Below are 13,979 nucleotides of genomic sequence, written 5' to 3' on the forward strand. Positions count from 1 at the left end.
TACCCAGAGATGTGCTTTACTAATCTCCTAGGTGTTTTTGGTTAGTTGATTTGGTTTTGGTTTAGTTTGGTTTTTACAGTACTAGGGTATGAACTCAGGGCCTTGGTGCTTGCTACAGGTACCCTACTACTTGAGCCATGCTACCAGTCCTTTTTGCTTTTAGTTATTTTTCAAACAGGGTCTTGCATTTATGCATGAGCAGGCCTAAACCACAAGCCTCCTATTTACACACCCAGCATTTATTGGTTGAGATGGGGTCTCCAACTTTTTGCTTAGGCTGGCTGCAAATCCTAATCCTCCTGATCTCTGCCTCTCAAGGAGCTAGGATTACAGGCATAAACCACATCACTCACCTTCCTAGGCATTTCTTAATCCACTCAAGTTGACAAGATTAAACATCAAGGGCTGGGGGCAGGACTCAAGAGCAAGGTCCTGAGTCCAAACTTCAGCACTGCCAATAAAAGATCAACCATCACACAGTCTGTGCACGTGCCTGTTTGACAACTGGATTTTCTATTGATTTCCTTGATAACTATTAAGTGAATTGGACTCTGCAAGCTTAAATTATCAGCTTTCTCTCACTGTTAATATTTCCAGCATCACCAGTGGCCTTAGAGAAGAACTTTCCTTTTAGGGTTTCAGTTTATGATGGACAGCTGATGTGCAGTAATAATGTCCATATGTAGCCCCTTCTACCTACCTCACAGGGGCTTGCGCTCTGTCCTCTCCATCACCTCCCTCAATAGTCCTTATCACGCTGAGCCTGCCTCTCTCAGGAGGAACTGGGCCCAACAGAGAACTGCCAGGAATCTCTGCAGTCATGAAGCCTGGCCTACATTTACCCTGCTATGTCCCTGCTGGGCAAAGAACCTCGGACAGCCTGAGCCCTGGCCCATGCAGCAGTCAGGTCCTGGGGCGGATGGGGAAGTTGGCCCTTAGTCTCTTCTGCCTGGTGCTCCCCTTCTAGGCCCAGTGTTTCCAATTCTGCCTTTTATTAATATGGCCCATGGCAGGCTGGAGGTGTGCCCAGGCGGTAGAGCACTTGCCTTGCAAGCACAAAGCCCTGAGTTAAACCCCAGTACCACCAAAAAAAAGGATGCCCCATGGCTCTAGGGTTTTGAGGAGCCAGCAGGTCATGCAAATGAGGAAGGGGGTGGGTTCAAGAGGACTGTGAGGTACACATAGAGTAGGTACCAGTCTCCAGGTGGCAGCTTTTGGGGACTATGAGCCCAGACCTGCCACATCTTCCTGTTTGACAAAATAAGCTGAAAATCTGGAACTCTTTTCTTTTTTGGAGGTACTGGAGTTTGAACTCAGAGCTTTGGGGCTTGCTAGTCAGGATCTATCACTTGAGCCACTCCACCAACCCCTTTTGCTCTGGTTTTTTTGGAGATGGGGTCGTGCTTTTTGCCCAGGCTGGTCTGGACTGATATCCTCCTATTTTCAGCTTCCTGTCACTGCTGGAATGATGGGCACACACCACCATACCCAACTTTTTTCTGTTTAGGTGGAGTCTGACAAAGCTTTTTTTTTTTTTTTGCCCAGACTGGCCTGGAACCTTGAGCCTCCAGGTCTCAGCCTCCCCAAGTAACCAGGATTACAGGTGTCAGCCACAGGCACCCTGCAAAAATCTAGAACTTCACATGAAATTTTCCAAACATAAGTGGTTGGCTGGTTCAAAATGAGCAGAGGGAAATGACTAGTGATACAGCAAAGACTTAGCATATGCAAGGCTCAGATTCCATCCCCAACAGTCAAAAAAAATTAGGGAATGTGTCAATTGCTGTGGATTCTCACTTTTAAACCTCTGCCTCCATCGCTGTCCTTCTGTGGAGAAAAGTGAGTAAAGCCTGTGAGGTTCTTACAGGTTTCAGCAGGCATGCTGCAAGTTATGGACATATCCTGAAGCTCCTTGAAGTGTTCCATGGCCTTTCATTGGCCCACAGAACCTGGCTTCTGGAATACAAGCTGTAAGACACATTCCTAGCAGAGTCCGGGTCACAGGTAGCACTCCCTACTGCTGACAGTGCTATGGTCAACACAGTGACTATGCCCATGACCTCTGGAAGTGGGCAGTGGGATCCCACCTCCATGCTTTAGTCTTGTCTATGATATGGAGACACAAAGAGGATCCCACCCCATGACACTGATGCTGAGGACCAGGTAAGTGAAGATATACAAGTGTTAGAACAGTGCCTTGAAACAAAAGTATTAACTTACTTTTAACCCAGGACATCCCAGCCTGCCTCCAGTTGGGGTCCAAAGCCTATTAATGGCACTAACCTCTCACTTCTAGGAACCAGGGCCATAGCCAGTCCAGACTTGTAGTGTGAGGAGAGTGTGTCCTCATCCACTGAGAAGGTCCACTCATCAGATGACTGCAGGCAGGAAGTTGGTGAATGACTACACAACTGCAAAGTAAAGGATAGATTTGGTCAGTCCTCAGACACCTGACCCCATTTCCTCCTAAAGCGGGGAATGGTAAACCATTATAGTAACAGTTCAGCTGCACCCTCTGCACCATGTCACACTTGAACCTCAACATAGCAATGTTACCAGAAAGCCCACTGAATCTATCTCTCCATATCAACACGATATCTTGCACTAGATCATCAACAAACTCTTAGGGAACTCCCACTGCAATCTGAGCCCTGTTCTCAATGGCTGGGAACTGTAAGGAAATAAAGGTCCCTGCTTTGCCAGAAGCTTATCCATTCTCAGAGAACCAGGTATCTAGCCAGGCACCAGTGGAAGAGCAGTAAACAGACAGATGAAAGCCCTGCCTCTGGCACACATGTTGAGAGATGGAGACAGACAGATAATTAACAAATAGCTAAGTAATGACAGACAAGCTAAACAGAGAAAATTAGGTGGAGAAAGGGAGTATCTGAATGGAGGGTGAAGAACACACAACTGTCAGAGAGGACCAGGGGACAGCTGGCAGAGACTTAAGATACTCCTGGCAGGTGGGGAAGAAGGAAGGACACTTTCAGCAGAGTCTGGAGTTGCTCACCAAGCCACGTAAAGACTCAGGGATCTACAGCCCATGAGAGTGAAGTGTTCCCCTGAGGAAAAAACAAAAGCCACACATTCACCGGCCACAGACCTCTGCCTCTGAGACAAACAGAGTAGCTGGTGGCCAGGCAGGAAGGGGACATGGAACTGGAGCCTAGCAAATGCCAGCCCAGGCACCTCAGGAACCAGGACCTTTAAGCCACCTGTATCCCACCTCCCCATATACCAGTGTCCTTTGGGACCCAGCCACCTTTCCTTAGGGAAAGACAAGTTATCTGTGAGAACCGAACATGACCAGAGGTTCTGTTTAATTGACCAAAGAGGACTCTGATTTACTGGGGTGAGAGCATTCACTTTTCTCTTGTTGCCCAGCAGCTGAGAACTCAGGGAAAACCAGATCAACTGTCTACCAAGAAATGACCTTGTCTGCTGGTAAAAGGAAGGAGGAAGGCAGAAAAAGTGGAGACAGTGAACATGAGAACTCATTTGAGGAATTTTGCTGGAAACATGGAAATTATCCAGAAGAGAGAGAAAATGTGATGATTCAAGAGAAAGGGAATTGATAGAGCGATGTCCTCGAGGACATGGATGGAATGCTTAAGGGGCGGAGCTGACCCAGCTACAGGACCACCAGCTCATTGTCTTTCTAGGGGAAAAAGGTGGGCCTGAGGGTGTGGACATGGGTATATTTTCTTCCACTCATCCTGTCTGTATTTCTCCTTTTTCTCCTCCTTTTCCTTCTCCTTCTCCTCCTCATTGTCCTCCTTCCTCTTCTTCTTTTCTTCTTTTTAAAGAGAAACAGGGTGCACAGTGACCAGTCTAGAATGAGGATGGAGAAGAGTAGCTGGGACTTACAGAGAGCAGAGGATGCAAGGAAGGAATTTGGAGGATGTGAGAGTAAGCAAGGTAGGCTAGGTATTTGGATGGTAGATGAGTGGGGCACTAAGCACCCACTCATTCCCAGTAAAACAACTTAACAGCGAAGTGAAGAATAAATGGACGAGGTAGAGAACTCAACTCAACCACGGCAATGGTCGTGCTCTGGGTGAGTAGACAGGTGTAACAGTGGAGAGAAGGGCAAGGGCACTGAGGGTAACTGTGACTGCTCTTGGAGTTTAGGTGGGGAAAAGGAGGAAAGTGGGGACATGAGGCAGGTGAGGGAAAAGGAAAAGGCAGAAGGAGGATCCTGTAGAGGGGAGAGACAAGGAGAAGTGAGCTAGAAAGAGCCAGGGTGGAGGTCAGAAGTAGGAAGGACAGCAATCAAGATATAGGACCCACAAGTCCTGGTGGTGAAAGGTATAAGGTAAGCCCACAGGAGCCGTACAGGGCATGATCATTAATGAAGCAGGTGAGTGACACAAAGGAGTGTGCGAGGTCAAGGGCAAACACATGGGGGCGGGTGTGCATTTTATCAGATGTAGTGCTTGATGAAACAGTGAGGCACCAGGTCCTCAGGGAATGGGGTGAGGGAGTGGTTAATGGGGAGAAAGTGGAGACAGTGGGGCCTGGTGAAGTTAGGCTCAAGGGTCTTAGGACAGTAAGAAACAGCTGTGATGAAGGAGGCGACAGGTTCCTCCCATGGTTTCTGCATGTAAGAGAACTTCAGAGGAAGCATGGCGGTAGAGTGAAGTCAGGTTTCAGGTTCAAAAAAGGAAAGGAAAATTGGGAGAACGGTAGAAAATTTAAGCCACAACAGCTAGGATGAGTGAAAAACTGCTAGACACGAGCTATCCACACAAAGAGATACAGGACTTGCAGGAAGAGCTGGAGAGCAGTGTGTGAAGACTGGGTGAGGATGGCGGAGGGGGAAACAGACCCAGGGCAGAGGGGTGGGACGGATTGTCAGGCTCTGGGATTAGACAGCCATCATCCACACCCCAGTCTGCCTCTTACTGTCTATGCAGGGCTCTTTGCAGGGTCTTCCAGTTGGTGACCAGGGAACTTCCTGGGAATTCCAAGGGACTGGGCGGGCCGCGGCCGGGGGTGGAGACTGCGCGCAGAAGGCTCAGGAGCGACCTGCACCGACCCAGCAGAACGGCGTCTCGGCGCGGGCTGCAGGGCTCGGCGGTGCGGGCAGGGCTCCGCCTGGGCTGGGGAAGGACGCGCTCCCCGAGCGGGACCACCGCTGCGCCCATGGGCAGCCCCTGGAACGGCAGCGACGGCTCGGAGGGCGCGCAGGAGCCACCGTGGGCCGCCCTGCCACCCTGCGATGAGCGCCGATGCTCGGCCTTCCCCCTGGGGGCGCTGGTGCCGGTGACAGCCGCGTGCCTGGGCCTGTTCGCCATCGGCGTGAGCGGCAACATGGTGACAGTGCTGCTGATCCGGCGTTACCGGGACATGCGGACCACAACCAACCTGTACCTGGGTAGCATGGCCGTGTCCGACCTACTCATCCTGCTTGGGCTTCCCTTCGACCTGTACCGCCTCTGGCGCTCGCGGCCCTGGGTGTTCGGGTCGTTGCTCTGCCGCTTGTCGCTCTACTTGGGCGAGGGCTGCACCTATGCCACGCTGCTGCACATGACAGCACTCAGCGTCGAGCGCTACCTGGCCATCTGTCGTCCTCTCCGTGCCCGCGTCCTTGTCACCCGGCGCCGCGTCCGTGCGCTCATCGCCGCGCTCTGGGCGGTGGCGCTGCTCTCCGCAGGGCCCTTCTTCTTCCTGGTGGGCGTGGAGCAGGACCCCAGCATCTTCTCTGCCCCGGACCTAAACGGCACCGCACAGCTCAACCCCTCGCCCCCCGCCTTGCCGCCGCCGTCCCTCGCGTCCACGCGGCCGCCACCATTGTCCTCGCCATCGTCCGGCGAGGCTGCCGCGTTGTTCAGTCGCGAGTGCCGGCCGAGCCACGCGCAGCTGGGCGCGCTGCGCACCATGCTGTGGGTCACCACCGCCTACTTCTTCCTGCTCTTCCTGTGCCTCAGCGTCCTCTATGGGCGCATCGGGCGGGAGCTGTGGAAGAGCCGGGGTCCCCTGCGAGGCCCGGCCGCCGTGGGGAGGGAAAGGGGCCACCGGCAGACCGTCCGTGTCCTGCGTAAATGGTGCCGCCTCTATTCCAAACACCCCAGCCCGCGGTGACCACTGCCAGTGGGCCCGCACGAACTCTACTCGCCTGTACGTCCCATCTCCAGAGAAAACCATCTCCTGTCCCGCAGTATCCAAGGCGCCTCCGAGGGTGGGATTCCCGGATCTTGTAAACAGCAAGAATTTCCCAAAGCCCCTAAATTCCAGGATGGATCTCGAGGGCTCTTAATCCAACAGCCTTCTCTGCTGGGTACTCTGTTAGAAGTGTGTTGCAATACCCTTGAGAAGAGTGTGCAGATTGTATCCAGCTAAAGATTTCATTAAATGCCAAGTTAACATGCAGGCAAAAAAAAAAAAAAAAAAAAGCGAGGCATGGCCCTATCAAAAAGTCAAAGATTGGGTAAATCTGTTTCAGAATTTTTTTAAGAACAGAGAACATGTCTCTGAAGCAGAGGTGAAGAAGGAAGCCTGCCACAACGCCTTTTTCGGAGCAATTGCCTAGCAAGCAAGAGCGAGCGAGGCCTTGAGTTCAAGCTCCAGTATCCTCACAAAAAAGGCAGTGAGAGGGAGCAATTGCTCTTTAGTTTATGTCCAGCCTTGATAACACATAACATGAGCCTAACAGGCAGTTTTAAAGAAACACCCATGTAGTTAACAACTGGTCATACCCCCACCCACCCACCCCACCCCACACACCCCACCCCACACACAGGAGAATCTGGCTAGAAAAGTTTCTGATTTGTTGTCCTGTTATTTGTTACAGCAGATGATTTCTTGGAAGGGTGTGGGGCTTATTTTATTTTTAATGCTTTTGCTAATTCTGGCGCCTGTGTCTTGTTTTGCAGTGGTGGTGGTTCTGGCATTCATAGTTTGCTGGTTGCCTTTCCATGTTGGCAGAATCATTTACATAAACACGGAAGACTCCCGAACGATGTACTTCTCGCAATACTTTAATATTGTCGCTCTGCAACTTTTCTATCTCAGGGCATCCATCACCCCAATTCTCTACAACCTTATTTCCAAGAAGTATAGAGCAGCTGTCAGTAAAATGCTGCTGGCAAGACAGTCCAGGCTAAGAAGTTTCTGTGGAAGCCAGGACACTGGGAAGGATCCCGGGAGGGACACTGGAAGAGACACTGCAGGCTACACAGAGACAAGCCCTAACACAAAGTCAGTGACCTAGCCAGCCCAGCCAAGCCAGTTATAGGACTTTGGGGATAACAGGTCTGTGGAGAAATGAAGGCAGAAAGTGGGGGGTAGATGCTGTTAAGAAGAATGGAAAGAGTGTTTGAAAATTTGCAAGTTGGTTAAGAAATTGTCAGCATGATTTTTTAAAAAACAGGCTATGAAAGGGAGCTCTATCAGCTTTTCTAGTTTCCCTTTATTATCTATGTTCACTTTATTCTTTTGGCATTGTGAAATCCCGCACCACAGAATGTGCTCATGGAGAGATTTTGTAAGGCTTCGTTCATTCTCCTGCTCTTTAGGACTATGGTTGCTTTTTTATTTATTTTTGGTGAGACTGGGGTTTGAACTCAGGGCACTCTACTGCTTGAGCTACACCTCCAGTCCATTTTGCTCTAGTTATTTTAGAGATGGGGTCTCTTAAACTATTTGCCCAAGCTGGCCTCAAACCATAATTGTCCTGATCTCAGCCCCCCAAGTAGCTGAGCAACTGGCCTATTGCTCATTTTATAGTTAAGTGATACAGAGAGATGCTGCCTAAAAATTGTCACCTCTGAGATCGGGGATGGATTTTTGTTACTATATTGAGATATAAATATAGTGGTATATATACAAGGAACCAAGATAGTAAGTATATGGTAGCAAAAACTTTTAGAAGAAAATAAGAATTCCAGGTAGGCTTCAATATTCAGGGTAGTCCTATCTCTCTCCAGGTTGGAAGCAAATAAAGTTTAGGCACAATGCCTAACTACTCTGCATGAAACTTTGTTGCAACCCATTTCCCTCCAGAACTGTCTGTGGGGGCTTTCCTGGTGCCATTGGCCTTGAAGTAGCAAACTCAGGTACTGCATCCTGGAGCAGAGAGCTTGGCCTTCTGAGATGACTTCTGATGACCTTCATAAAGAGCTTTCATTTGCCTCAGGCTGGTGGATGAGGGTTGCCATCCTTCCTGTCTTACAGGAGCTGGGGGACCTGAGTCTGAATCCAGACTTTAAAATCCTCAACCACTCCCACACTGAGATTCTTTGCTTATTGAAAAATAAGAATCAGTGGGTGAAAGACAATGCATTGGAGAGTCAGACCTACTCTGAAACTTTTCTTTCTTTTTTGGGGGGAGGGGAGAGCACACCAGGATTTGAACTAGGGCCTCCCACTTGATCCACTCCACCAGCCCTCTGAAACCTTTTCTTATATAAAGTTAAAACACAAACATGTTTTAAGAGTTGTGCTGCCCTGTAGCAACCTCAGTCAGTTGAATGGCACCCCCTGGAGGTGGGCAGGGCACAACTTGCTCTTTATACTTGGAGCCCTTTTGGGTTTTACAAATTGATAAAGTTCAAACCTAAAAATTACTGTAGATTGTTGATATTTATGAAAAATTATGTCCTGAGAGCTTCATGAATCTGTCAGCCTTAATAACCAGGAAAGTACCAGGAAAATGTCAATTGCTATAATAAAATATAATTTCTTAAGAGTTACAATGGGAAACAGAAGTAAGGTCACAAAAAGGCTTGGAAGCTGGAGTTAGCTCAGGTGGCTTGCTGCCTCAGGGATTCTGCTCCACAGGTCACAGTTTGTATAACCTCAGTAAGTTTCTAAATCCCTTCACTTCACAGACCACAGGGACCTCTTTTGAATGGTTACAACTGTAAATGACAACTGAAATCACCAGGGTCTTCTTAAAATGCTGGCAAAGTTCTGTTGCTCCTTCATCTTATTAGGCAAACATAGGTAAGCATCTGTGCTTGCTGACTCCATCCTTAGTGGGGATGGAGTGAAGGAGTGTCTTGCCTGCCTTTCCTCCCAGCTGGTGAAGTAGAGAGGACCAGATGTTAGTGGCTCACACCTGTAATCCAAGCTATTCAGGAGGCAGAGATAGGAGGATCATGGTTTGAAGCCAGCCAGGGCAAATAGTTTGTGAGACCTTATCTCAAATATACCCAACACGAAAAAGGGTTGGTGGAGTGGCTCAAATGGTAGAGCACCTGCCTAGCAAGCATGAGGCCCTGAGTTCAAACCCCGGTATGGCCAAAAAAAAGCAAAGAGCCAGCTGGGCACATGGCTTAAGCTCAAGGCCCTGAGTTTAATCCCTAGTACCACCAAAAAAGAAGAAGGAGGAAGAGGCTTAGGAAAATAGGGGGAAAGCCATCTTTTGGGAAAGTATTCCCTAACGTGGCTTTTGCAGATTTTCAGGGATTATTTGACATAAGAGCTCTATGGTCAAATATGGCAGAAAAACATCATATTCTGTACCCCAACCCTCCCTACTCCCTGAGGCAATAAAACCTGAGTCAGAGAAGTCTTTTCGCTCAGGATTTCTTTCACTTATTTTTATCACAGAACCAACTTCCCATGCTCCCTCCACTGGAACTCTCACTGGAATCTGATGGGATGAGACAAACAACTGGGGACACTGATACAGGGATCCTCAGTGTGTTGGAGCACTGAGTCTGAAGCTGTGTAGTTCTCTATTCATGAGACTCCCTTTCTAGAGCACTCAGAAGTGGCCTCCTCCCTGGGAAGGATTATCAGTTCTACTGATAATCATAGAATGTTGTCTCTATATAAGCAAAGACCTCTTCTTTGAGATTTCTTGTTCAGATTCTAGAAAACAGGTATTTGTATCATTCTTTCCTGCACATTCCCAAGTATGGGCATGGGGAGAGTCACCCTTCCCTTTGCCACAGGCTATCTGAGATGGCAAGTCTGAAGCACACCCTTCCTGCAGGTCCATTAGTGGACTGTGAAATCAGCACAGAGTGCCACTTTTTCTTTATTGGAACAGAGAATAGAATAGAGAAGAACACCAGCACATCACTTAGAGCAAGGACAACTACTGTGCTATGAATTTTGTTTCAATTATATGTTGCTCAGTATCTTCCTGGTTCACAAAATGAAATATATTCTTACTGTGGGCCCCGAAAAAGCTGTTCAGAGATCTACAGTTATTCTCTGCCCTGGCAGAGTAGCCCATTCTTGCACTGAAAACTGGCTATAAAAGGAGGGCCCTGGGAAGACTAGGGATGGCTGAGTCAGGGATCACTGGACAGGGACAGCTGCACTGTGGTTTTGAGTGCTGGACCTCCCTCTCCTCCCTGGATGTGTCATGAAGGCTGTGCTCCTGCCACTTCTTTCTCCACCCTGACAGTTACATGTGCCAGCATTCCAGCAACTTCTGAGGCCCTTTCCCTTCTGTAGGCCAGACCACTTTTGTTGGCAGGTGAGCTGTTAACCTGGGGGAGGAGGAAGGTTTGTATTTTATTCATTCACATGGCAAATACTTACAAAGCAACTACTAAGTGCCAGACACATAAGACACAATACTCTAGGAAAAATTACTCTATGCCATGCTGTTGAAATCAATCAACTTTTTAATGGCACTTTTTGTTTGAAAATGAAATTGTCACCTAGACTAACCACAGATTCAGCTCATTAGTTAACAAAAGCACTTACCTCAGACAAAGTGCAGAATTTTGAGGTCACTCTCTTCTATAGAAGGCATCTCCACATCTGAAGAAAATGTTCAAAGAGGTATTGTACAACACACCTTAAGATCCAAGGGTTCCCTGTGTCCGGTTCTCAAACACATGAACTGCGTGTTAGTGGTGTTTCAAAGTTTGAACTTGCCCTCTCCTGACCCTTTCTGCTCATGTCATTATAACACTTGCCAGCTTTATGCGGGCGTTCTGTATTCAAGTGTTAGTGGTTGCACAGGTCTAGGGATTTGAAAGTGACTTTAGTTAAAATGTTATGCAATTTTTCATTGTGAGCCCACTTTCCAAAGCTGCCAAGTCCAAACATTGCAGAGTCCCAAGTCAGCTCTGAGCAGCCTACAGAATCAGCATTACCTCTTCTGAAAGCACAAGAACATTTGTCCTTATTGAGCACTGCAGTTACTTTGTGGCCAGTTGCTCCTGTGTAAGCTACAGAGTTGGTAAAAGAACCAGACTCCAACTCAACACCTTCTTAAGAAAACACCACACACTTTTTTTGTTTGTTTATTTGTTTTTGGTGATACTTGGGTTTGAAATCAGTGCCTTGATTTCAAATAGAGCACTAGGCAGTTGTTCTATTTGAGCTACACTGAAGCTTTTTTTGCTTTATTTTTGAGACGGAGTCTCACATCTATACTCAGGAAGGCCTGGACTACAACCCTATTTATGATCCCGGAGTAGCTGGGATGACAGGGGCATGCCATTATACCAGCTTTTATAGTGTCCCCAGGCCAGCCTTGAATCAATCCTTCTGTTCTCCACCTCCCAAGTGAGCCTCTGCACCCAGCTAATAACACACACTTTTTAAAGAATGCCAGTCCCCCTGAGACAGGGCTGGGAAGTGTCAGACAGACCAAGAAAACTGATTGTGGGCAGAGTCAGAGGCAATGCTCTGTGTAGTTCTTCCCTGCTTAACAGGTTACCCACAGGTGGCTACTTCCACTAACTGGAACATGATCCATAAGAACAGAGGATATATTTTAGTTCACTTTGTCTCTCTTGCCCAGGTGGGTAACATGTGTTGAATGCAACTGACTGCAAATGAGAAGTCCTCATCCCAGCAGATGGACAGAGTTAGAGGCCAGGTGAGCAGACTCCATTCTAAGCCATCTGACAGCACAAATAAAAGCATAAGACAGAGGATCTGGCATAGTGGCTCATTCCTGTGATCCCAGGTGCACAGGTAGGAGGATCTCTGGACAAAAATGTGAGACTCTACTTGAAAAATATCTAAAGAAACAAGGGCTGTGGGCATGGATCCAGTGGTAGAGCGAGGAGGAGGAAGGGAAGAGGAGAAGGAAGAGGCAGCCCTGATACTGGCAGACCATTTGGGACCACTCAGTCACCTGGGTTAGGGACATCTGTGGGGTGGAGCCATGATACCGGAACAGTTACTATTACTAGCTTCAGTACCTCCTGGCACCAGCATCCTCTCCAGGTCTTTATCCAACCCCACTGCCTCCCACCTCTTTTCTGGCATCTGTATCACCTGCACCCTGCCCCTCACCAGCCCCTGGAGAGCCACTATCTCCCATTTCCTTTTTCTCATCGTTGCAGTGAGTATGCAAGTCTAAAATGTTCAAAGCAAGTTTCTAATCCTTGCTATGATAAGGGGATAAACAAGATTTTTTTAAAAAAGCTAAAATGCATGCAAAATTCAAAGTTGTAACAAGTCTTTAAGGTTTCACTATAGCCTTTATGCTGCTCTTTTTTTAAATTTTTATTTTATTCATATGTGCATACAATGTTTGGGTCATCTCTCCCCCCTTCCCTCACCCCCTCCCTTATCCCTCTGCTCCCTCCCTCTCCCCCACTTCCCCCTCACTACCCAGCAGAAACTATTTTGCCCTTATCTCTAATTTTGTTGAAGAGAGAGTATAAGCAATAATAGGAAGGACCAAGGGTTTTTGCTAGTTGAGATAAGGATAGCTATACAGGGAGTTGACTCACATTGATTTCCTGTGCATGTGTGTTACCTTCTAGGTTAATTGAACTAACCTTTTATCTAGTTCCTGGTCCCCTTCTCCTATTGGCCTCAATTGCTTTAAAGTTTCTCTGCGTTAAGGGCAACAAACACTATCTAGTTTTTGAGCTGTCTTACCTATCCTCATACCTCCCTTGTGTGCTCTCGCTTTATCTTGTGATCAAAGTCCAATCCCCTTGTTGTGTTTGCCCTTGATCTAATGTCCACATATGAGGGAGAACATACGATTTTTGGTCTTTTGGGCCAGGCTAACCTCACACAGAATGATGTTCTCCAATTTCATCCATTTACCAGAGAATGATAAAATTTCATTCTTCACGGCTGCATAAAATTCCATTGTGTATAAATACCACATTTTCTTAATCCATTTGTGAGTAGTGGGGCATCTTGGCTGTTTCCATAACTTGTCTATTGTGAATAGTGCTGCAATAAACATGGGTGTGCAGGTGCCTCTGGAGTAACCTTTGTTATTGTCTTTTGGGTATATCCCCAAGAGTGGTATTGCTGGATCAAATGGTAGATCAATGTTTAGCTTTTTAAGTAGCCTCCAAATTTTTTACCAGGTGTACTAGTTTACATACCCACCAGCAGTGTGAAAGTGGTGTTGCTAGTGATGGCTATTCTAACAGGGTTGAGGTGGAATCAGTGTGGTTTTAATTTGCATTTCCTTTATTGCTAGAGATGGTGAGCATTTTTTCATGTGTTTTTTGGCCATTTGAATTTCTTCTTTTGAGAAAGTTCTGTTTAGTTCACTTGCCCACTTCTTTATTGGTTCATTAATTTTGGGAGAATTTAGGTTTTTTGTTTGTTTGTTTTTTCACAGAATATTTTTATTCTACTCTTTACATCATGTATAGGAATAGTATGTCTATTAAATCAGAGAAAAGATAATTCACTGACATAAGACATCCAAACTTACTTATTTACTTTTTTCCTTTTCTTTTTTTTTTTTTTTTTTTTTTTGGTGGGACAGGTTTGAACTGGGCTTCATGCTTGCAAAGCAGGCACTTTACCACTTGAGGCACACCTCCAGTAGATTTGGCTCTGGTTAATTTGGAGATGAGGGGTCTCGTGAATTATTTGCTTGGGCTGGCCTTGAACTGCAATCCTGCAGATCTCATCTTCCCAAGTAGCTAGGATTAGAGGCATAAGCCACCAGCACTTGGTTCATTATAGACAGCATCAAGTAGAACAGACAACTACAGTGGACCCCTATAAAAGCTGGAGTTTCCTCTATTAGAAGTTTCTTCTGGTTTTCCTGAAAGTTCAGGTTCTGGAGTGAT

General features: G+C 47.2%; 1 protein-coding gene across 1 annotated transcript; it reads left to right on the forward strand.

Annotated features, from left to right (window-relative positions):
* The first annotated feature begins 5,124 nt into the window (after positions 1-5,124).
* On the forward strand, positions 5,125-7,307 carry Mlnr (motilin receptor). Its single transcript, XM_020170904.2, has 2 exons — positions 5,125-6,043; positions 6,879-7,307. The coding sequence occupies exons 1-2, from the start codon at positions 5,149-5,151 to the stop codon at positions 7,214-7,216; spliced, it is 1,233 nt and encodes a 410-aa protein (XP_020026493.2). The 5' UTR covers positions 5,125-5,148; the 3' UTR covers positions 7,217-7,307.
* The last annotated feature ends 6,672 nt before the right edge of the window (positions 7,308-13,979 follow it).

This window comes from Castor canadensis, chromosome 10 (genome assembly GCF_047511655.1).
Source record: "Castor canadensis chromosome 10, mCasCan1.hap1v2, whole genome shotgun sequence".
Classification (NCBI taxonomy): domain Eukaryota; kingdom Metazoa; phylum Chordata; class Mammalia; order Rodentia; family Castoridae; genus Castor; species Castor canadensis.